This window comes from Rhinolophus ferrumequinum, chromosome 9 (genome assembly GCF_004115265.2).
Source record: "Rhinolophus ferrumequinum isolate MPI-CBG mRhiFer1 chromosome 9, mRhiFer1_v1.p, whole genome shotgun sequence".
Lineage (NCBI taxonomy): Eukaryota > Metazoa > Chordata > Mammalia > Chiroptera > Rhinolophidae > Rhinolophus > Rhinolophus ferrumequinum.
Window position 1 is genome coordinate 36,346,289 of NC_046292.1, and position 26,162 is coordinate 36,372,450.

At 34.6% G+C, this 26,162-nt stretch overlaps 1 protein-coding gene across 1 annotated transcript in view; it reads right to left on the minus strand.

Moving 5' to 3' along the window:
• FAF1 (Fas associated factor 1) overlaps positions 1-26,162 on the minus strand; it is a 394,652-nt gene that overhangs the window by 330,226 nt on the left and 38,264 nt on the right. The window contains exon 2 of the mRNA XM_033115190.1: positions 13,648-13,716. Within this exon, the coding sequence (XP_032971081.1) occupies positions 13,648-13,716 (69 nt within the window). The remainder of the gene's footprint in view (positions 1-13,647; positions 13,717-26,162) is intronic.

Consider the following 26,162-nt stretch of genomic DNA (forward strand, 5'->3'; position numbering starts at 1 on the left):
AGTGTTTCTGATGACAAGCAATCATCAGAAACAGACTCAGTTAGGATACAGATGTTAAACCTGACAGAATTTTAAATGACTATGATCCATATGTTAAAGGCTCTAATGGAAAAATGGACAGCATATATGACCAACTGGGTAATTTCAGCAGAGACAGAAAGTATGCTAGAAAGAAAATACACAGTAACAGAGATGAAGAATGTCTTCAACATGCTTATCAGAACTGACACAGTCAAGGAAAGAATCAGTGAACTTAAAGATAGGTGTACAGAAATTACTAAAACCTTTCAATTAGGTTGGTGCAAAAGTAACTGCAGTTTAAGATTAAACATAATTGCAAAAACTAAAATTACTTTTGCACCAACCTAATAGTTTGATATAGTCCAATTCATTTACTTTTGCTTTTACCTCCTTTGCCTTTGAGGTCAAATTCATAAAATCCCATCTAATACAAAGGCCTATAAGTTTAGTACCTATGCTTTCTTCTATGCAGTTTAATGTTTTAGGTCTTATGTTTAGGTCTTCAATCCATTTTGAGTTAATTTTGGTATATGGTGACAGATAGCAATCTAGTTTCATTCTTTTGCTTGTGGCTTTCCAATTTTCCCAGCACCATTTATTGAAGAGGCTTTCTTTTCTCCATTGTATGTTTCTGGTCCTTTGTCAAAAATTATCTGCCCATATATATGTGGGTTTATTTCTGGGTTCTCAATTCTATTCCAGTGGTCTGTTTGTCAGTTTTTCTGCCAATACCATGCTGTTTTGATTGTCGCTTTATAGTATAAATTGAAGTCAGGGAGTGTGATACTTCCAGCCTTATTCTTTTATGTCTGGATTGCTTTGGCTATTTGGGGTCTTTTGTGATTTCAAGCAAATCTGATGATTTTTTGTTCTATTTCTTTAAAATATGCCACTGGGATTTTGACTGGGATTGCATTAAATCTGTATATTGCTTTGAGTAATACGGCATTTTTGTGACAATCTGGATAGATCTTGAGATTATCATATTAAGCAAAATAAGTCAGACGCAAAAAATCGAGAACCATGTGATTTCACTCACATGTGGGATATAAAATTGAAAACAAGCAAACAAGACAAACAAAACGCACAGACATAGATTACAGTTTAAGCGTTAGGTAAGTGGGAGGAGAAGGTGGAAGAAGAGGGTAAAGTGGTCAAATATATGGTAATGGAAGGAGAACTGACTCTGGATTGTGAACACAATGCAGTATATAGATGATGTATTGTAGAATTGAATACCTGAAACCTATATAATTTTACAAACCAATGTCACTTCAATAAATTTAATTTAAAAAATGGGCAGAGGACCTGAACAGACACTTCTCCCAAGAAGACATAACAACAGCCAACAGCTATATGGAAAGATGCTCAACTTCACCAGCCATTATAGAAATGCAAATCAAAACCACAATGCGATACCATCTCACACCTGTTAGAATGGCTATTGTCAATAAGACAAGTAATAACAAATGTTGGAGAGGTTGTGGAGAAAAAGGAACCCTCATATACTGCTGGTGGGAATGTAAATTGGTACAGCCACTATGGTTGCACAACACTGTGAATACACTAAATACCACTGAACTGTGCACTTTAAAATGGTTAACTACGGAAAACAGTATGGAGGTTTCCCAAAAAAATTAAGAACAGAATTACCATGTGACCCAGCAATCCCTCTTCTAGGTATCTACCCAAAATATTTGAAAACATTCATTCATAAAGATATATGTACCCCTATGTTCACTGCAGCATTATTCACGGTGGCCAAGATATGGAAACAAATGAAGTGTCCTTCAATAGATGATTGGATAAAGATGATGTGGTACATATGTATACAAAATGAAATATTTTTTGGCCATAAGATGAAATACTGCCATTTGTGACAACATGGATGAATCTTGAAAATAGCATGCTAAGTGAAATAAGTCAGAAGGAAAAAAGTCAAGAACCACATGATTTCACTCATATGTGGGATATAAAACTGACAGCAACAGGGGGCCAGCCTGGTGGCTCAGGCGGTTGGAGCTCCGTGCTCCTAACTCCAAAGGCTACCGGTTCGACTCCCACATGGGCCAGTGGGCTCTCAACCACAAGGTTGCCGGTTCAACTCCACGAGTCCTGCAAGGGATGGTGGGCCGCAAGGGATGGTGGGCAGCGCCCCCTGCAACTAAGATTGAACATGGCACCTTGAGCTGAGCTGCCGCTGAGCTCCCGGATGGCTCAGTTGGTTGGAGGACGTCCTCTCAACCACAAGGTTTCCGGTTCAACTCCCACAAGGGATGGTGAGCTGCGCCCCCTGCAACTAGCAACGGCAACTGGACCTGGAGCTGAGCTGCGCCCTCCACAACTAAGACTGAAAGGACAACAACTTGAAGCTGAACGGCACCCTCCACAGCTAAGATTGAAAGGACAACAACTTGACTTGGAAAAAGTCCTGGAAGTACACACTGTTCCCCAATAAAAGTCCTGTTCCCCTTCCCCAATAAAATCTTTAAAAAAAAATTGTTTAAAAAAAAAAAACTGATAGCAACAAATGAACAAGACAAACAAACAAATAAAAACTCTTAGATACAGACAACAGTATAGTGGTTACCAGAGGGAAAAGGGGGAGAAGAAGAGGTAGAAAAGCGTAAAGGGGGTCAAATATGTATATAGCGACGGAAGGAGCTGTGACTTTGAGTGTGAACACACAATGCAACATACAGATGTATTATAAAATTATATACTTGAAACCTATATAATTTTATTAATCAATGTCACTCTAATAAATGCTATTTATAAAAGAAAGATGTGAAAACATATTAAGTAAAAAAATAAGTTACAAACAAGTATATACAATATGATCTAATTTTGGTAAAATAAAGAAAATATTATGATTTTTTTTAAAAATGGTCATAATGGTAACTTTTCCATTATGTGTATTTCACCACAATAAAAAAATGTTTATAATAAAAAAAAATAATTACTAAAACCTGAAACACATAGGAAAAAAAGATGGGGGGAAAAAACAGAACTGAGCATCCAAAAGTTGTAGGACAAAATAAAACTATTTTATATATGCATAGTCAGAAATACAGAAGGAGAAGAGATAAAGAACAGGAGAAATAAATAAATAATGACCAAGAATTTTTCAAAACTGACTAAAGAAAGCTAGTAGTTGCACAACACTGTTAATACACTAAATACCACCAAACTGTACATTTTAAAATGGTTAACTGTGTGTCATATGAATTTAGTATCAACAACAACAAAATGAGAATCTTTAAAACCACAGATCTAAGAACATCTGTCGGGGCTACAAAAGCTTCATCCCTCCCTCCCTCTTTCCCTCCTTCTCTCTCTGTCTCAAGCAGGTCATATTCAAACTGCTGAAAACAAACACAAAGAGAAAATCTTGAAGGCAGCCAGAGAGAAGAAAAAAGATTATATTCAGAGCCAGAGGAACAAATGTAAGGATAGCAACAGACTTTTCTCCAGAAATCATGCAAGCTAGACGGTAACAGAGTGGTATCTTTAAAGTGCTGGAGGAAAACAAAACAAAACAAAAGTAAACCCAAAACTCCATACCCATTGAAAGTATCTTTTAAAAATGAAGAAGAAATAAAAACTTCCTCACACAAACAAAAACCTGTGAGAATTTATTGCGAGCAAACTTACTTTACAAGAAATATTAGAGAAAGTAGTTCATGAAGAAAGAGTATACCAGACAAAAACTTGTATCTACACAAAGAAATGAAACAAATGAAAGTGAAATAAAAATATTTCCTCCTCATATTTTATTGCTCTAAAAGATAACTATCTGAAGCAAAAAAAAAAAGCAGCAACATATTGTGTTTATAGCATATGCAAACTAAAATACATGACAACAATAAATAGTACAAAACAAGGGTAAGAAGAATCGGAACTACAATGCTGTAGGGCCATCAAACTACACATAAAGTAGTATATTATTTTAAATGTAGATTCTGATTGTTTTAAAATTTTATTGTAAAACCTAGGACAACTACTAAGAAATAATTTTATAAGATGTATAATGACAAATCAGTAGAGCAGATAAAATTAGTGGGCAAAAGTTTAATGAGAAATGGGATATTTGTATAGTCTCAATATATCTCCCCCACAAGATATTTACTAATATAATTATAAAAGAAAAACAGTTACTTTACCCTAAAGAAACCTGGGAGACATCACCTTAACCAAGTGTCAAAGGCAACATCACCAGTAATAAGACATTGACATCATGTACCTCCTGTTACACTGAGAAAGGAACAAAATCACGTCTGTAGTTCTCTTGCCAAGAATGAGTTAATTAAGCTCAGTGTATCATGAGAAAACATCAGACAAATCCAAATTCAGGAATATGCTACAAGATACCTGATCAGTACTCTCTAAAAGTGTCAAGGTCATAAAACAAAAAACAAGTGAGGAATTATCACAGATTGGAGGCAGCTATGGAGACATGAAAACTAAAGGCACTGTAGGTCTTAGATGGGATCTTGAACCAAAAAAGTACGTTAACAGAAAAATCTAGTGGTAAGTCAAATAAGGTCTGTAGTTTATTCAATAGTATCATGCCAACAGTACAATAGTACTATTGTATTATAATAGTATTGTACCAAAATTACCAAGCGTGCTTATGTAAGATGTTAACATTAGGAGAAGTTCGATAAAGGTTATCAAGAACTCTGCGTTATTTTTCATCTCCTGCAATTCCTTAACATTTTAAAATATCCTCATGTTCTAAACACGCTGCTGTCAGTCATTATGCATTTTAAAAATATTCATCCTCTGTGCATTAAATGAATCACTAAGAAAAAACTCCCAAACTTCAAGCCTAGAATTTGTGAGAGTGTTATTAGACTTGCCATGTCCCTAACAATACAGACCTAGGACTATAGAAACTATGTGGTACAAGTGCTGGGGTGAAGGGAAGAGGAACAATGTAGCAAAGGCTAAGTGTTCAAAGAATAATACCACAATAAGGGATACAAAGCTTCAGAGACAGGTCTCCCCATTCAGAGAAGGGGCTGTTGGGAGATAGAAGGGATTTGACTTCAGGTAGGTCCTGAAGTAAGGAGAAAATCTGCATGGTCAAGAAGAGGAAGGGAAGAAAAATCCATGGGAGACCTTTAAGCAAAAGCCTGGTGGTAGGTATACACACATGCCGTGTTTGAGACTACAGGCTAATTTGGCTATGTTAAGTCATACATGCTTCTGAGTTACAGAAGCTCATTCATAAGAGACAGGGTTAAATGGTAGAGAGTTTTACATTAAGCTAAGGAAGATGACCCAAATTCTAAAACAGAGGCATTCAAAGAACAGCTCAACTATTCAGTTTCCTGTCACTAAAGTGGATGTAGACAGAGTGTAGTTAATCTTGGAGTTTCTTGGTGTCCGAACAATTCTGGAACTATGTTTACCACCATTTACCATGTAGAAAGAGTTTAAGCTTGGCTATGACTTTTTTTAAGACTTAGAGCAAGTATGAATTTGAGAGAAACCCATGCGCAAGAAAGATATACTAGATGAGTACACCAAAAATATTTTTTAAATTACTAAAACATCAAATTAAACAAAATACAAGCTAAGTAACAAAATCGAACAATAGATTATTAAAAGAGAATGAAATTACTGAGAATAGAACTTAAGCATTCTCACCTCAAAAAAAAAAAAATTCTGTAATTAAAAGAAAAGAATGAAAATGAAAACCTGGGGAGAAATAAAAAGAAAATACAAAATTATGTGTCTAAACATTTTAATTTCGATTTTGTTTAAATAAACATAGAAGCGTAACTAAACTTTTTAAGAAATTACATTACCATTAAGTAGCAAAAATTTTTAACTGTCAGTATAAAGAATTGTAAAAACAGGAACTTAAACTGCCATATTATTTTTTCTTTTCCAAGCACACAGTGATTTATGTCAGCTTATCCTTGAAACCTGCAGGAGGAACTGCAAGTCATCACATTTACAGGTGTGCTAAACCACTAACTTTGCTGCAATATTTTGTTTAAACCACTCCCAGTAATAGAAATAAATTAGTTAAATGGCATAGTAAGGCAACTTGCTGAAAATAAACCCATTTTTAAAATAATCAAGCTAAGTGTAGGTTAGCATGCTTTAAAATATCAAGATCAAACTGCATCTGATTGAACTGAATAATTTAAAACACAAAACCATTTAAATTTTTACTTTCTTTTAAATGTTCAAGCCATCAGTAGCATATACACTTCTTTCCAAGTCAGCATAAATCCTTTAGCTTGGTTTCATAGCAATGCATGGACTCCTTACAATTGCACTTAAATAGTTTGATGTGCTCTGAAGCTTAGGTTAGATAAGTAGTACTAGAAATCAAAAACAATAAATATTAGCCACATTTCCAAATTTCACTTAACAATGGGCATATCATTTCCTAAATGATTAACAACCCACATTTTTTACTAAGTCTTAAAGCTTCTAAACTGTTACCTACCATGGGTTTTTATAAGAGGTATTTTGTTCCTGCAATACAGTAATTCTAGAACTATATTTCAAGGAAAAATAACAACATATGGAGCAAAATCCAATGAGAAAAATAAGCAGAAAATCAAGTCGCAGTCAGGTGAAAAAATGTGGACCTCCAACAGTTCTGATTAGACACTGTAAACCACTGTGAGTTTAGTAAACTGTGAATTTCACATTTTTAAAAACTTAAGTTTTCCTTTGAAAGACAGAAAACAATTCTTTTTTGAATTAGATTAGGTTACATTTGAAATAGGTTGGGTTACATGATGAAATAGCTTTCTTTATGGTAGAATGGTACAATCAGAAATAAACAGAAGGGGGAAAACGGATTTTTTTTTATAAGATGATTTAAAAAAAATTGCAAAGGATCTGTTTGTGAAAAATATTTCTCAAAAACCTACAACAGGTAGAGACCGTCTAAATTTTATTAGTGAGATAATGAAATCAGCCCAATTCTATTCCTCGAGTATCTGGTTATCCCTTCCTCTTTTCTCAAAGCTTATGTTTGCAAGATAAGGAACAGTAATAACAGTAAGAGTCAGATGTCTTAACAGAAAAGACTTTTTTTTTTAATTCATTGGGTGACAATTGTTAGTAAAATTACATAGATTTCAGGTGTACAATTCTGTGTTACATCATCTATAAATCCCATTGTGTGTTCACCACCCAGAGTCAGTTCTCCTTCCATCACCATATATTCGATCCTTCTTACCTTCATCTCCCACCTCCCACCCCCCTTACCTTCTGGTAACCACTAAACTATTGTCTGTGTCTATGAGTTTTTGTTTCTCATTTGTTTGTCTTGTTCTTTTGTTGTTTTTGGTTTATATATCACATATCAGTGAAATCATACGGTTCTCTGCTTTTTCTGTCTGACTTATTTCGCTTAGCATCATACTCTCAAGATCCATCCATGTTGTCACAAATGTTCCTATATCATCTTTTCTTACAGCCAAATAGTATTCCATTGTGTATATATACCACAATTTCTTTATCCATTCATCTATCGAAGGACATTTTGGTTGTTTCCATGTCTTGGTCAATGTAAACAAAGCTGCAATGAACATTGGAGCACACGTGTCTTTATGTATAAATGTTTTCAGATTTTTTGGGTAGATACCCAGGAGAGGGATTGCTGGGTCACATGGTAATTCTATTCGTAATTTTTTGAGGAACCTCCACACTGCCTTCCATAACGGCTGCACCAGTCTGCATTCCCACCAACAGTGGAGGAGGGTTCCTTTTTCTCCACAGCATGTCCAACACTTGTTACTATTTGACTTGTTGATGATAGCCATTCTGACTGGGGTGAGGTGATGTCTCATTATGGTTTTTATTTGCATTTCTCTGATGATTAGTGATAGAAAAGACTTCAAATATTCAAATGATGGAGATGAAAAAGAGACTTAAAGATAAGTATATTAATAATAAACTCAATCAGTCAACTAAGCATTTATTAAGCAACTACCATGTGCCAAGACAAAATTAATAAAAAACACAATTCCTTTCCTCTAGAATCTTAGAGTATATTTAAAAACAAAGCATAAACACATTTAAAGTAAAGTACCACTACATAACTATAGCAAAAGCTCTTGACGATGTGAAATTAGCTGTGAGAGGTAGAAAGAAAAATATGGAAGTTCAGAAAAGAATAACACACTGGGTACAGAAAACCCAGTAACGTGAAACCATGATTTTAAAGCTATGAAACTGTTTATGGACTGACAGGTCTGGGTTCAAATTCACAGTTTTACCCCTTATCAGCTGTGTGAGCATGTACAGTTTACTTAACGTCATTGGACCTCAGTTTCTCATCTATAAAATAAACATCATACCTACCTATGCACGTTTTGGGACTCCTGTGAAGATTAAATGAAAGAATAATAGGTAAAGCACTTGACATGACACCTAGCATAAAGCAGACTCGCAATAAAAGGAGAGACAGTAGAGGTGGAATGGTGGTCAAATAACAAACTGAGAAATTCAAAATTTCTGTAGAATAATGGGCTTATAGAGCCTTAAAAACAAGGGATACAAAGAAGGTTATATCAAAGGAAGAGAAATTGATACGATGAGATATTCCTTCACAGTAACTTCTCTTTTGTCATAGCAAGGATCCATGCAAATATAAGCCAGTGTCTAATGGCCATTGATGAAGGGCAGCGCTCAATGCTTGGCTGCTTTCTGAGGGTGACAGAGACTCATTATGTCACTGGTTAGACTAGTTCATTCATGAAACTGCAGGTGTTCATAACACTGTATAAAGTAGAAAAGCAGTGCACATTCGAGGAACTCTATAGCCACATCCTGAGTAGGGTAGTGGAAGAAACTGTTCTAAGGAATTTTAGGATGATCATTAAGATACATTTCTTCAAAAATGAAAATCAGTGGAATGGAAATGTTTCAAAGCACCTCAACGATTCTTAAAATGAGACTGATTATGTACATGATAACTTTCCTTGGGTCTGATTCCTCAGTGTTTATAACTTTATTATAAGCTTCTATTAATACAATATTATCTTTGAAGACTAGAAATTCAGTAATAATCCAAAAATAGGCTAATTTGTTTCATTTTTGCCTTAAGTTGGAACATGTAGTTAAAGATAAATACAAGTCCTCTGAATAGAGTCTTTCTTCAACAAAACAGCTATGTCAGCAGAGGCAGCAAACCAGAGCAGACTTTGATTGCAAAGTTCAAAAACTATTTCCTAAAAGCATAAAGGACTTAAAATGTAGTACAGCTAGGTTAATGTTTACTTTTACTTTATTTCACTTAGCATTGGATTACCAAGTACATGTCAAATATCTTTCCCTGGATCTCCTAGTCCTTATTGGAAATTTCGATTTACTGAAGGAGTTTCATATATACAGACCTGTGAAACAAGTGACATAGCATCTTTTCCTGCCATTATCTACATCACAAAGTTGTTAAAAAAGAATGAAACAAAATGGTATGTGTGCAAGTGTTTCAAACTTATAAAGCTCTAATAAAATGTTTGCTTATACTACTACACATAGACTGCTTTTTGTAGAAACTGAAAAGAAATTAGAACATAAATAGATTTTTCAAAAATATGTCATGTATTGAGGCATCTTCAGTATAATCTAGTCCAAACCCCTTATTTTATATGAAGAAATTCAGAGAGAAGTAACTTGACCTAGGCCATACTTAATAAGATAATGACAACAGGTTTGAAAAGCCAGGGCTCCTGATTCAACATTAATGCAATAGGTTTCCCATATTCACCTTTTTGGATATCAATTGAAAATATGCATCTGCAAGGAAGAAATCAACTGTAATGACTTTAACCTCAACTGTAAGTGCAGGACAATGTGAAGAATGAAAGTCTGAGATCGACAGAGGTGGGGTGGGCGGTGGTACCACAGGCTTCATGTCAAGTAAAACAGTAGCCTGAGATGCTTCCCAAGAGTATTAAAGTTCATGTTATTTTGTTTTTAAATTTTAGCATATATAACCCAACTTACAACTACCTCAAAATAAATAGAATCAACTGCGGGTACTTAAAACATAGGGTCTGGAAGCACTGCTTGGTGGATAACCACTTGTATATAAAGAAAATAAGGTGCAGAATCAGGGAAAGTGACTAATGACTGAAATTCCTGGCACTGGGTTATATTTTCATATAGAATACTTTTTATTTGTGTGTCTATATCTTTATAGCTAAAATATTCACAATCATTATTTTTTCAGAAAGTTATTCCCACTTCTGAGTATAACATGCATGTATAAGAGACTGTGTCTTAATCAATTTTTCAGTATACTTCTCAAAGTTAGACACCATATACTGTTACACTTTTTTAAGCCCCCATTGTATCTAGAATAAATTACACTATAAGCACATAGTACTGACAGAATGAGTTTTTTGTTATTAGATTTTTAAAAATTCATCACAATTCCAGATTGTGGTGCCTATCTCACATTCCTCTACACTAAATTTGCACAAAAACACTGAAGAGATCTAACTGATATGCACAGGAAATTTAAAATACAGACATGTCCTTGGTTAAAAACTCAAAATATGAACTGTTCCATAAGGCTCATAAAATACAGAGCAGTGATAATCACAATTTAGAAATACAAAATGTAATGAACTGGCAAAATATAGTAAATCCATATAAAAAGTTCCATGATCCTAATGAGAAATTTGAACACGTAATGGGTTATTCAAAATATTTAAGTTTCATTTTTTTAAAAACCACAATGTAATGTGAGTGTAGTATAAAAACAGGAGAAATGAGAAAATTTATAGAACAAGATAGTTACACAGAAAAGCTTTACTGTGGAAAAAAGTGGATTACCTGTGTAGAAAAGCCAGATAGGAGATATTATTTCAAAAGAAAGCCAAAGTTTTAAGGTTGTGAAAGATAGCCTGATGCTTTTGCTTGGGCCCAATACAGCCTAGGATTGCATTTCTGCAGAAATGTTACACAGTGTTTTTAACACAACTGCTATTACGATATTTTTCAAAATCAATTAACTCAAAAATAGTTGAAGAGCATTTGTACCATTCAATTATTTAACACTATCTGGGAAAATTCTCTTTTTGCAATACTCTAGATAGATTGATTGAGAAAATATCTAGAACCAACAAATGTTTTAACCTTCAAACGTGGACCAATAGGAAGGAGATAAGAAAAGAACTTCTATGCACCCCCCAAATGGTGATTCTCACATCACCATTTCTCCCCGTCCACAGCCTCCCTTCACTCCGTCCGACCCGTAGCCCTCTTATCAGCACCATGCAAGAGTGGCCTGGTGACATTTTTAACCTCAACAGCAGCCTCTCCAAAACTACCCTAAATGTATGCAAATTAAATAAAGCCATGCCCTTGCTATTGCAAAAGGAGCTTCAAGACAAGAAACCTGGGAATATCATTCCAAATAAGTTGCTGCCCCTTCCCCTCTCCTCCGCATAAATCATGGACATGTCACTTACACTGTGCTTTGTTAAGAGTATAGTACAGTGGTAAAAGCATGGATTTGGAGTCAAGACATACAACTATTTGTAAGTTTTGACAAGTGCCAGGACATTTAAAACAATTAAGAAAACACTGGTTTAATGAAATAGGCAATCTCAAAACATATATAGTTGGCAGAAATTTAAATTATTTTAACCCTCCTGGAAGGCAATATAACTATAAGTATATAAAAACGTAAAAGTATGTATACAATTTGGCCCAGAAATTCAATGGTGAATTGAATTTATTCAATATCGTCTAAAAAATAATAGGTTAAGTATGCAAGGATGTACGTATAAGAATGTTTTCCACAGTAATGTATATAGCAAAATATTGCAAAATTCCTCAATGTCTACTGATTGTTAAAATTTGTATCCTACAACTACACCATGAAATGACATGCAAACATTAAAAAGAATGATAAGGGGTGGCTGGATGGCGCAGTTGGTTAGAGCGCGAGCTCTTAACAAGGTTGCCAGTTCAATTCCCTCCATGGGATGGTGGGCTGCGCCCCCTGCAACTAAGGTTGAAAACGGCAACTGGACTTGGAGCTGAGCTGAGCCCTCCACAACTAGATTGAAGGACAACGATTTGGAGCTGATGGTCCCTGGAGAAACACACTGTTCCCCAATATTCCCCAATTAAAAAAAATTGGAAAAAAAAAAAAGAATAATGAACACATTTACTTGGACAGAAAAACATTCATGATAAATTGTTCTTTAAAAAGGCAGATTACAAAAAAGTAGAAAGAGAACTATCTCATTTGTATTTAAAAAAATTTAATCACATAATTAAGAGAAAACCCCTTGGAATAATATACACCAAAATGTTCAATTACTACCTCTAAATGATGGGATTAAAGGTGTTATTAAATTTCTATATTTTCTCATTTCATTACAGTAACCATCATTATGTTTTCAAGCTGAAAATAAATGCTTTTTATATTTTGAGTAAAAAAATTAACAGCAGTAAATCTACACAAAGCACATAGGTAACTGATAGTTGATTACGTAAGTCTACCCATGGATTTGAATATACCTACATCTCCATCTCAGCTCTGTAAGTACACACCTCCAGTTTTGACTTTTGAAAATTAGCACATCTGGATTGCAAGTCAGACTTTTTAAGGATTTAGAGGCAATGAGAGACACGTGTGCCATCCCAATACAACCAATAATGCTCCGATACTAGTGGACATTTTTAGTTTGCTTTGCAGTTGTAAATAAGTTACAATTTTGTGAATGTGTAGTACTGCACTGGGCCTTGTGTTTTGAGTTCCTGCCACCTCCCCCAACCAAAAAAACTACACCACTTTTATAAACTGCCTGAAGTTCATCAGGAAAACCACAGCAGAATGCCACTTCTTTAACAGTTCTAGAAAAGAGTAATCATCATGAGGGCGCCAGGAAGTGCGAGGGAAACATCAGAGTTTTCAGACAAGCCTGACTTTTCTCTCTTTCCAAGCATCTCCACCACAACATTACAGGGAAGATCAATTTTAATACATAGTAAGAAAAGTTTTAAAAATATTTAAATTATATAAGAATTCATAATTTAGTAATTTAATACTAAACTAAATATGAACTTCATATTAAAGATATAACATTTAGATCTTATTCATTCAGATCAGAGTTATAGATGGGCTATGGTACACTGAGGCATTTATAACAAATGTTAAAGACATTCAAAAATTCATAAAATTTGATTACTAGTTAGAAATACGTACTTGAAATAAGAGCAAGACAAATATTGTATAATCTCACTTATATGTAGAATCTAAAAAGAAAACCAAACTCACAGAAACAGAGTAGATTGGTGGTTGCCAGGGGCAAGGGGAAAAAGAGTGAAGGTGGTCAAAGGGTACAAACTTCCAGTTATAAAGTCTGGAGATATAATATACAGCATAGTAATTATAGTTCATAATACTGTATTATATACTTGGAAGTTGTTAAGAAAGTACATCTTAAAAGTTCTCACCACATCCAAAAAAAGTAACTATGTGAGGTGGTAGATATGTTAACTAACCTTAGTATCATCATTTTACAATATACACATGTATCAAATCATCACATGCACCTTAAACTTACATAATGTTATAGATCAATTATAGTACAATAAAGCTGGAAATAAGAATAAAGTACTTACCACTAAGTCCCAATTGTTTTGTTCAAGCAATGTAATAGCTTCATCAATGTTTTCAATGCCAGTACATGCCTGGAAACAAAGTAAATAAGAATTTTAGATATAATTTTGGGAATGAGGAGGTTAATTAATCTTAGAAAGGTAAACACCATAACGCATAATTTAAGTTTGAATAGGTATATGAATAAAGCCAAGACACTAAATGTCTAGCACTGCTGAGCATTTTATACATATAGTTTGAAAATTGCTCATTGCAAGTAAATTTACATTACACTGAAATGAAAAGCAATAAAGGAAAGTATGTTTAAATGTTGAGCTTTGGAGCCCAGGATGACCTCTAGATCTCAAACTGCCCAGAACAACATTATTAAAAAGTTTCTGATGGACAACCATATGTAAAACATATATATATACCTACCTTGTACCTTCTACAAAATAATAATCCATACCGGGTACCTCATATAAATATTAACTCAAAATAAGTAACAGACCTAAAGTAAAACCTAAAACTATAAAACTTCTAGATCTGTGCTAATATGGTAGCCAATAGACAGACGCATGTGGCTAGTGAGCTTTTGAAATGTGTCTCAAGTGAGTTAAAATGTGCTGTGTTAAATACACACCAGAGTTGAACAAGTGCAAAAATAAAAATGTAAAGTATCTCACTAATAATTTTTCAATTGAATACATATTAAAATGACATTCTGAATATACTGACTTAGATAAAACAGTATTTAAACTAATTTCACCTGTTTCTTTTTACTTTTTAATGTGGATACTAAAAATTTTTAATTACATATATGACTTTATTTCTAGTGTTGTTCTAGAACAAAAGACAAGAGAAAAATCTTTTAGATACAACAGCAAATATACAACCCAAAACACTGATAAAATGGATATCAAAATTAAGAACTGTTCTTTGAAAGACACCGTTAAGAGAATGAAAAGACAAGACACAGACTAGGAGAAAATATCTACAAAACATGTCTAAGAAAGGACTAATAACCAGAATATAAGAAGAATTCCCAAAACTCCATTTAAATAAAAACGATAAATAGCAAAAGATTTTAACATAAACTTTACCAAACAACGTACACAGATGAGAATAAGCACATGAAACAATGTTCAACATCATCAGTCATTAGAGAAATGCAAAACAAGCACAGAGAGCTACCACTTCCATACATCAGAATTGGCTAAAATCCAAAATACTGAAAATATCAAAGATGGTAAGTGTTCAGAAGAAATGGAACTTTCATACATTATTGGTGAGGATGCAAAAGGATGTAGCTACTTTGAAAAACATGCCAGCAGTTTCTTAGAGAGTTATGACACAGCAATCCCTCTCCCAGGTATTTATCCAAAGGAAATGAAAGTTTATGTTCATATGAAAATTATACATGAGTGTTCACAACAGCTTTATTCATAATCACTGAAAACCTAGGACACTCCAAATGTCCTCTAACTGTACAGTCACAATAGAAAACTACTCAGCAATAAAAATGAACAAATTACTGATAATACAAAACAAGGTGAAAAAAATCTCAAATGCATTATGTTAAGTATATGCCAGACTCAAAAGACTACATACTGTATGATTCCATTTATATGACATTCTAGAAAAGGTAAAGTTATAAAAACAGAAAACATATAAATGATTACCTGGGGTTTCGAGTGGGAATAGGGGGAATTTTGAGAGGTAAGGGAGCAGTTTGAATCTTGAATACCACATAAAAGAAACAAACGCAAACAAGTAAGACAACACTTTAAAAAGTAATCTTCATTTTAAACTAAATGAAGACAGGGATAATCCAAAAGTTACAATATATTAATAAAAGCTGCTAAGAACAGATAAGATAGGGCAGAAGTCGCACAGGAGAAAGTGGAGATAAAAACTACAGGGAGTACAAGAGCAAGCCCAACAGCAGCAAATACCAGAAAGTGTAAGCAAAAATACACTTCCTCAATGACATCATTTTTCCCCCAAAAAAAGGTGGAGGAAGTAATTCCAAGAGCCCATGCTTCCATAGAAACATCAAAAAACTAAGCAAAAACTGTCAGGCGACTCAATTTTGTCAGAACTCTAGAAAACAGTCAAAGGTTTACAGGAACAAAGAAATGTTGAAACAAGAAAAGATGACTTAAAAACAATGTGAAAGCTTTGCCTCATTTTCATTTCCCTTTCCCCACTCTTGGGTCAGTGGCAGTCTTTTTTTTTTAATTAAATTGATTGGGGTGATATTGGTTAATGTTATATACGTTTCAAGTATAGTACAATTCTATAATACATCATCTGTATATTGCATCAGTGGCAATCTTGAATACACTAGCCCACATTCCAACAGTCGGATGCTGATCTCTCTTCTAAGAGAGTACAGTAGACGGTGTTCTAAAAGCATTTGTGTTTGTCATTGTCACCTGTGTAGGGCTACCTACAGGTAGCCGTCCTGGTTCCATTAGCTCTCCTGGTTCCATTGAGTCAGGAGACTGACTCAAGGCATTCTCCTTTGTTTCATCAACTTGGAACTCTTTTAAGGAAGCAAAGCAGCTACACAGAGGGCATCCCTCAAAAACATTTTAAGACAAATGAAAAACTGCTACCTGAGACAACATATTACAGTTGAGGCAAACAATAGACATGCCAAAAACCTGGAGGAAAAGCTGCGAAGAGAGATCTTTGGAAAATTAGGGCACTGAAAAACACTTTCGGACTTTGGAGAGCTATGCACATGTCCAAGGCAGCACACCTACTCAGAGAACACCTGATAAAACTACTGGCTCATTTCTAGATTCAGCACAAGCCAGAAGTGAAGGCTAAGACAGTATTGTGAGCTGCCTGGCTAAGCATTAGAGTGCCCCAACGCAGAGCCAGTCTGCAAAAACTGGAAAAAGATTTTCTTCCTTCTCTTCATTCTTCTCTTTTCTTTCTCTTTTCTTTTTCAGTCCAGGTACAAGGAAATCTCTCACGTAACACTAGCAAACCACAGCTAAAGAAAAAGAGATTTCAGAGACCATTATGTGCTGGATGTTTGTGTCCCCCCTCCAAAATTTGTATGTTGAAGCGCTAAGCCCCAATGTGATGACACTTAAAGATGGGGCTGTTGGGAGGTAATTAGGTTTAGATGAGCTAATTAGGATCCTCACGATGGGATCAGAGCCTGTTATAAGAAGAGACACCCGAGAGATCGCACGTGCTCTCTCTCTCTCTCTCTCTCTCTCTCTCTCTCTCTCTCTCTCTTTCCCCCCCTCTGCCCCATGTGAGAACAAAGCAAAAAAACGGCCATCTGCAAGTCAGGAATAGAGTTCTCACCAGAAACCAACCATGCTAGCGCCCTGACCTCAGACTTCCAGCCGTAGAACTGTGAGAAAATAAATTTCTGCTCTAAGATATTTTGTTATGGTAGCCCAAGAACACTAAGACACAAACCACTCATTACAAAAATAGTTTAGAAAAGTCAATAAACAGAAAACTACAACCCACCAGAAAGCAACACAAAACAAACCATGAGGACAGGGAATAATCTAATTGCCAGAGTTATCTATGTTATAATATTTACAATGTCCACTTTTCAAAAAACAAATTATGAAGCATGCTGAGAAAGAAGAAAGTATGACCCATTCAAAGGAGAAATTAACAGAAACTGTGAGGAAGAACAGACATCAGACTTACTAGACAAACAATTTCAATCACTATCTTAAATATGCTCAAAAAGCTCAAGGAAACAAACAGAGCTAATGGAACCAGGAGGACAATGTGTCAACAAATAGAGAATTTCAATAAAAAGAAAAATAATATTTTTAAAAGAACCAAAAAGAAATTCTGGAACTAAAAAGTACAATAACTTAAATGAAAAATTAACTACAGGATTTCAATAGCAACAATGGGCACGCAGAAAAAAAATCAGAGAACTTGAAGATAGGTCAACTAAAAGTATCCAGTGTACAAAGCACAAAGAAAAATGAACACAGCCTACGAAATATGTGGGACCCCATCAAGTGTACCAACATATGCGTAACAGGGAGTCCCAGAGGGAGAAGGGGCAGAAAGAATATTTGAAGAAATCATGAGTGAAAATTTCCCAAATTTGATAAAAGAAACTACATATTCAAGAAATTCAAAAGGTTCTAAAAAGAATAAATGCAAAGACACCCAAACCAAAACACATAACCTATAAAAATCCAAAGAGAATCATGAACGTAGCAAGAGAAAAGTATTTTATCTGTACAAGTGATCCTCAATAAGATTAACACCTAATTTCTCATCAGAAAGTACAAAAGCCAAAAGGCAGTGGGATTGCATATTTAAAGTGCTAAAAGGAAAAAAAAAACCTGTAAGCCAAAAACAAACAAACAAAAAAACTGTCCTTCAAAAAAGGAGAAATTAAAACTAAACAATCCATAATAAACAAAAGCTGAAGGAAGTTGTCACTATTAGACGTAGGCATTTAGCAAGAAATGCTAAAGGGAGTCCATTGAGGAAAATAAAATAACCCTAGACATTAACTAGAAGCCATAGGAAGAAATTAAGAACACTGGGAAAGGTAAATACAAAAGCTAGTATTATTGTGTTTTGGGTTTGTAACTACACATTTTTTTCTATATGGTTTAACAGACAAGTGCATAAACCACTAATCAGAAATTGACGTTAATGGGCACATAAGGTATAAAGATGCAAACAGTGATAACAACATAAAGGGGGAGAGATGCAGCTGTACAGGAACACAGTCTTGTGTACTACTGAAGCTAAACTGGTATTAATTCAAAACAAATTATTACAAATTGAAGAAGTTATTTGTAATCCTTAGAGTAACCACTCAGAACGAAAAAATATACAGAAAAGGAAATGACAAAGGAATCAATACAGTATAATATGAACAACATCAATTAAACACAAAAGAAGCCAGTAATGAAACTGAGGGAGGGAAAGGTGTGATATTAGTTTGGTGCAAAAGTATCTGTGGTTTTTCCAACTATTTTTAACCTTTTAAATTGCAATTACTTTTGCAGTTTAAGTATAAAGGGATTAAACTCTCCAATTTAAAGGCAGAGAGTAGCAAGATGGATAAAAAGACATGATCCAACTATGTTCCATCTACAACAGAATCACTTTAGATCCAATGATACAAATAGGTGGAAAATAAAAGGATGGAAAAATACGCAAACAATTAGCAACCAAAAGAGAGGTTGGCTGGCTATACTAATATCAGATAAAAAATACTTTAAATCAAATATTTTTATGAGAAAATAAAAACAGCATTATATATTGATAAAGGGGACAATCCATCAAGAAGGTATAAAAGTGATAAACATATACACACCTAATAATTGAGCTTCCAAAATACATAAAGAAAAAATTGAAGGGAGAAATAGTTCTACAATAATAGTTTGAGGCGTCAATATCCTACTTTCAATAAAGGACAGAACAACTAGAAAGAAGATCAATAATGAAATAGAGGACTTGAAAAATACTATAAACCAACTAACTGTAACAGACACTTAAAAAACAAACAACAGGGGCCGGCCCGGTGGCTCAGGCGGTTGGAGCTCCGTGCTCCTGACTCCGAAGGCTGCCGGTTCGATTCCCACGTGGGCCAGTGGGCTCTCGACCACAAGGTGGCCAGTTCGGTTCCTCGAGTCCCGCAAGGGATGGTGGGCAGCGCCCCCTGCAACTGGGATTTAACACGGCGCCTTGAGCTGAGCTGCCGCTGAGCTCCCGGATGGCTCAGTTGGCTGGAGCGCATCCTCTCAACCACGGGGTTGCCGGTTCGACTCCCGCGGGGATGGTGGGCTGCACCCCCTGCGGCTGGTAACGGCAACTGGACCTGGAGGCAACTGGACCTGGAGCCGAGAAGCGCCCTCCACGGCTAGGATCGAAAGGACAATAACTTGACTTGGAAAAAAGTCCTGGAAGTACACACTGTTCCCCAATAAAGTGCTGTTCCCCTTCCCCAATTAAAAAAAGAGAAAATTCTTAAAAAAAAAAAAAAAAAAACAACAGAAATACTCATTTTTCTTCAGTGCACATGAGACGCTCTCTGGAATATATTATAACATATTAGACCACAAAACAAACATCAGTTGAATTTCAAAAGAATGAAATCATACAGATATCTTTTTATAACCAAAAAGGAAATTATAGATGGAAACATCTTCATTTAAAAAGAAGATTTCAAATCAATAATCTAACTTTACACTTTAAGGAACAGGAAACAAAAAACAAAAAAACCTAAAACTGGAAAAAGGAAGAAAATAATATATATTAGCGATTAATAGAGAATAGAAAAACAATAAAACTCAACAAACCAAAGCTTCGATCTTCAAAAAGACTAACAAAATTGACAAACCTTTAACTACATTGACTAATAATAATAATAAAACTCAAATTACTGAAATCAGAAGTGAAAGTGGGGATATTAATACTGATCTTAAAGAACAAAAATATAAAAGTAATGCCATGAAAACTTATGTGACAACCTAGATGAAACAGAGAAATTCCTAGAAATACACAAACTACCAAAACTGACTCAAGAAGAAACAGAAAATCCAAATTGACTTACAACAAGAGATCGCATCAGTAATCAAAAGCCTCCCAAAAAGAAAAGCCAATGGTCAAATGGCCGAGGGCCTGATGGCTTCACTGGTGAATTCTACCAATCATTTAAAGAAGAATTAATACTGATCCTTTATAACTCTTCCAAAAAACTGAAGAGGAAACATTTCCTAAGTAATTCTGAGACCAGCATCACCCTATTAACAAAGTCAGATAAAGAGAGCACAAGAAAACTAGAGACCGATATCCAATGTGGATACAGATGCAAATATCCTCAAAATACTAGCAAACTGGAACTAGCTACCTATTAAAAGAGTATACCCCATGATCAAGAGGGATTTATTCCAGGATTGCAAAGGTGATTCAACATATAGGAATCATTACACCACATTCACAGTCTGAAGGAAAAAAAACAAACAAAACAAAACATGACCACTTAAGATAACGCAGAAAAGTATTTGAAAAATCCAACAGCCTTTCATGATAAAAATGCTTAACCTATGAATAAAAGGAAACTTCTTTAGCACGATAAAAGACATTTATAAAAAACTCAAAACAAAAATCACACTCAATGATAAAACACTAAAAGCCTTTGCCCTAAGATCAGGAACAAGAATGCCGACTTTTTTGCCACTTCTAATACATCATCTTAGACATTCTAGCCAGATCAATTAGGCATGAAAAAGAAATAAAACCCACTGAAATTGGAATAGAAAAAGTAAAACTATCCATATTCCCAGATGACACAAATATATATATTCATATATATGAATTCCTAAGGAATTTACTCACACACACAAACTATTAGAGCTAATAAATTCAGCAGAGTTGCAGGATAAAAGATCAACACACAAAACTCAGTTGTATTTCTATACACTAGCAATGAATAATCTGAAAAGTAAATTAAGAAAATAATTCCATTTATAATATAGTCTAAAAGAATTAAATATTTAGAATAAATTTAACCAAGGAAATGAAAGACTTGTACACTGAATACTACAAAACACTGCTAAAAGAAATTTTAAAAGACCGAAATAACTGAAAAGACATCCACTGTTGATAGACTGGAAGACACTATATCATTAAAAGGACAACACTACTTAAGAGTTATCTATAGATTCAGTGCAATCCCTATCAAAATTCCAACAGCCTTTTTTATAGAAATGGAAACACTGGTCCTCAAATTCAAATTCATACAGAACTGAAAGATGCCCAGAATAGTGAAAACAATATTGGGGATGGGGTGGGAATCAAAGTTGGAAGACTCACACTTCTCAAATTCAAAACTTACTAAAAACCTATAGTAATCCAAGCAGTGCAATACTGACATAAAATAAACATACAGACCAACATAACAGAATTGAGAGTCCAGAAATAAACCCATACATCAGTGGCCAACTGATTTTTGGACAGGGTGGCAAAACAATTCAATGGGGAAAGAACAGTCTATTCAACAAATGTTGCTAAGACAACTGGATATCCACATGTAAAATAAGGAAGTTGGACATCTACCTCACACCATAAACAACAATTAACTCAAAATGGATTAACAACCTAAACATGAGAGCTAAAATCATAAAACTCTTTTACAAATGTAAGGGTAAATCTTCATGACCTTGGATTTGGTAATGGGTTCTTGTATGATATCAACAGCATGAGCAACAAAAGAAAAATGTATGTATTACATCTCATCAAAATTAAAAAATTTGTGTGTCAAAGGATATTATCAAGAAGTGAAACAGAAACATATAATGGGAGAAAATATTTGTATATCATATGTTTGATAAGGGTCTAGTATCCAGATTACATAAGGAACTCTTACAACTCAACAAAAAGACAAACAACCCAATTTAGAAATGGGCGAAGGAGTTGAATAGTTATTTCTCCAAAGATATACAAATGGCCAACAAGCACATGAAGAGATGCTCAATATCACCAATCATTAGGGAAATGTTTCCTAATTGGTTTTCCACCTGGATAATCTATCCATTGATGAAGTGGGGTATTAAATAGGGTTTCCAGGTGGGAATTCCTTCCCACCCGTTCTCGGGAATTTTTTTCCGCTTTCCTGTTCCCGAATCCCGAGAAAAGTTGGTCGGGAAATCGGGAAAATCGGCTCCTTGAACCCAGTAATACCCACAATGGGAAATAAACGTACTACTCACAATGAATCTCTTAAACATTTTTCCTATTTATCACTATCTAAAGTTACATTGGGTGACAATGTTACATGCCACCAGACATGCATGCGCAACACCAGAATCAGATATCATATGACCAGCTAATTTTACCTCTTGTAAATCGAGCACATTTGATCGTGGAGAACAGAAAACAGTTTGTATTTACACAGAAAAATATTTATTTTCACAACCCAGGATTTGACTACAAAGTCATCTTCAGGTGAACTAAGGAAATATAAGGTAGTTTACCTTAATATGACATTGTAGTCAAATCCTGGGCTGTGAAAATGAATATTTCTCTGTGTAAATACAAACTGTTTTCTGTTCTCCACAATGAATTGCTTCCACAAAGTGACGGCCGATACTACCAACCACATTCGATCAGTTTGTTTGTGGCTGACGATTGTGAAGTATGTGAGTGTTCTTGGCTCTCTCAGCTGCTGTGGGTAAGTCAGTCTATTCAAAAACAACTTGCACTGTTAATATTTTATTCCAATATTACAATAATTTCCAGTCTCATATAATGTTTTGTGGCACTTTTTAGCTATAAATATTTGCTGCACAATATAGCTCTTTCTTAATTTTTTCTTAATGCTTTTAAAGGAAATTAAATTTGAATTGGTTAAACGTAGAAATAGAGATTTTGTGTCTCTCACAAAGTACTTGAGCAACATTAGTTGTCTATGTGAGATGGAAGAGGATGAATTTTTTGCCTTGTCAAGTAAGAATGAAATTACATGACTGGCAAAGTCATTAATGGAAACTTTTTAAAGGAACATTTATAGCAGAAGTTTCAAGAGAATAAAGGATGTCCTTATAGAGAGTTCTGACATTAAATCAGAATCTGATATGAAGTGTGAATTGACTAAAGCAATATCAATTTCGACATCAAAGCCTAGCCCTATGCATGCAGACAAAATATTTGCTTCTTTAAGGAAGGAAATGAGCTTATATGAAGCAATGCATTCTCTCACTCCCAACTTCAAGATGCTTTTAGACGCACTCATAACAATTCGACCAACGTCTACAGAAAATGAAAGAAATTTTTCCACATCAAGTATATTTGTTACAAAGCGAAGATCACAATGTCTGATCAGGCAATTAATGCTCTATGTTTCTTAAAGTTTCATTTTAAAAATGACAAAAATATATTTGAAGTATTTTTTAAATTTTCAAACAAATAATATTTGCATTTGTTTTCTATTAATGTTTAATTTAGTAAATATTTAAATGAGATTGGAATGTTAATACATTGTGTGATATATGTAAAAACTCACTGTATACTGTAAGTTTTGGTTAAATAAAGTTTGTATTAATTACACTGTTTATATTTTGAGAAAACCTGAAATATAACAGAAAGCTGGCCAAAATGATACTGTAGTGACCCCTGTTTAGCACTCAGGGCAAGAGATGCACTAGTCATGAAATTCCGGTGGACCTCCATTTAGGAAATTTTATTTACTCAAGTTTTGCATCGACCTTTTACATATAGGAGTGTCTCCAAACCTCTGAAAGACTGCACCAGGGCCACGAACCGCGGTTGCCCCACCTTCTCTACGGCTTTTCTATTTATTAACATTTACTGTTACAGCCATTTTACAGATGATCAACGAAAATTAAATTTAAAAGATTATTTCAGGAATTCTCGCGAAATACGATTTCCCATTCTCAATTCCCAATTGAGGGAATTTGGAAATGTAGGGAATTTGGAAACCCTAGTATTAAAGTCTCCTACTATTATTGTATTGCTATCTATTTATTCCTCTAGGTTTGTTAATATTTACTTTATATATTTAGGTGCTCCTATGTTGGGTGCAGAAATATTAATATTTACAAATGTTATATCCTCTTGGTGGACTTAACGCTTTTATCATTACATAATGTCCTTCTTTGTGTCTTATCAAAGTCTTTGCCTTGGAGTCTATTTTGTGTGATATAAGTATAGCAAACCCAGCTTTCTTTTGGTTTCCATTTGTATAGAATCTCTTTTTTCTTCTCTTCACTTTGAGTCTGTATGTGTTCTTGAAGCTAAATTGAGTCCTATGTAGGCAGCATACAGTTGAGTCCCGTTTTCGTATCCATTCAGCCACTCTATACCTTTTGATTGGAGAATTCAGTACATTTACATTTAAAGTAATTATTCATAGGTATGGACTTATTGCCATTTTATTAATTGTTTTCAGGCTGTTTTACAATTCCTTTGTTCCTTTCTTCTTCTTTTGCTCTCTTCCTTTCTGATTGGATGATTTTCTGTAGTGATACGCTCAGATTCCTTTCTGCTTACCTTTTGTGTATCTACTATGGGTTTTTGCTTTCTGGTCACCATGAGGCTTACATAAAACATATTATATATGTAATAGTCTATTTTAAGTTGATAACAACTTCAGTTTGCATGCATTCTAAAGCTCTATGTTTTTACTCTACCCCCCCCATTTGTTTTTGTTGTTACAATTTACATCTTTTTATCTTGCAAATCCATTAACAAACTATTATGGTTACTTTTGCTATTTTTGTCTTTTTTGTCTTCTACTCTTCAGACTAAATCTGTAAGTGACTAACCCACCACCATTACAACATTAGATTACCCTGAATTTAATTATATATTTACCTTTAACAGTGAGATTTATACTCTCGTAAGTTTTCCTGTTACTAATTAGCACTCTATCATTTCAGCTTAAAGATGTTCCTTTAACATTTCTTATAAGGCCAATCTATTGGTGATGAACTCCTTCAGCTTCAGTTGTCTGGGAAACTTTACCAATTCTGAAGGACAAGTTTGACAGAGAGTATTCCTGGTTGGCAGTTTTTTCTTTCAGCATTTTGAATATACTGTGCCACTCCCTTCTGACTTGCAAAATGTCTGCTAAAAAATCTGCTTACCGTCCTATGGGGTTTCCCTTGTACATAACAAGTTGTTTTTCTCTCGCTGCTTTTAAGATTCTCTCCTTGTCTTTGACAATTATGATTTCTCTTTGTGTGGGTCTCTTTGAATTATCTTTAGAACTCTCTGGGATTCCTGGGCCTAGATGTCTTGTTTCCTTCCCCAGGTTAGAGAAGTTATTTCTTCAAATAAGTTTTCTTCCCCTTTCTCTCTCTCTCTTTTCCTTCTGGGACCCCTATGACAGGAATATTGGTCTGCTTGATGTTGTCTCATATGTTCCTTAAACTATCTTCACTTTTCTATGTTTTTGGTTCTTTTTGCTCCTCTAATTGGATGAATCCACTGCCCTGTCTTTGAGTTCACTGCTCCTTTCTTCTACTTCACCTGGTCTGCTTCTGACCTCCCCCAACCATATGGAATTTTTCAGTTCAATTATTGTATTCTCCAGCTCTTTGATTTATCATTGGTACTTTCTTATGTTATCTATCTCTTTGTTGTAATCCTCACTTTGTTCATACATTGTTCTCCTGACTTTGGTGAACATCTTTATGAGCATCATTTTAAACTCTTTATCAAGGAAATCACTTATCTCTGTTTCATTAAAATCTTTTTCAGAGGTTTTACCATGTTCTTTTGTTTGGAATATGTTTCTCTATTTTTTTGTCTCCTTGACTCTGTGTTAGTTTCTGTACATTAGCTAAAACAGCCACCCCTCCCAGTCCTGAAGGAGGGGTCTCATATAGGAGACCACTTTTAACTTCATTTTCAGGTCAATCACTGGACATAACCTCTTACTGGCAACATTAGCAGTGGATTTTGTATACTTAAGAGTCATGATGATCTAAACAACAAAATATTAAATGATGCACAAGAGAAAATGATACATTTAAGAGATGCGGTAGACAAG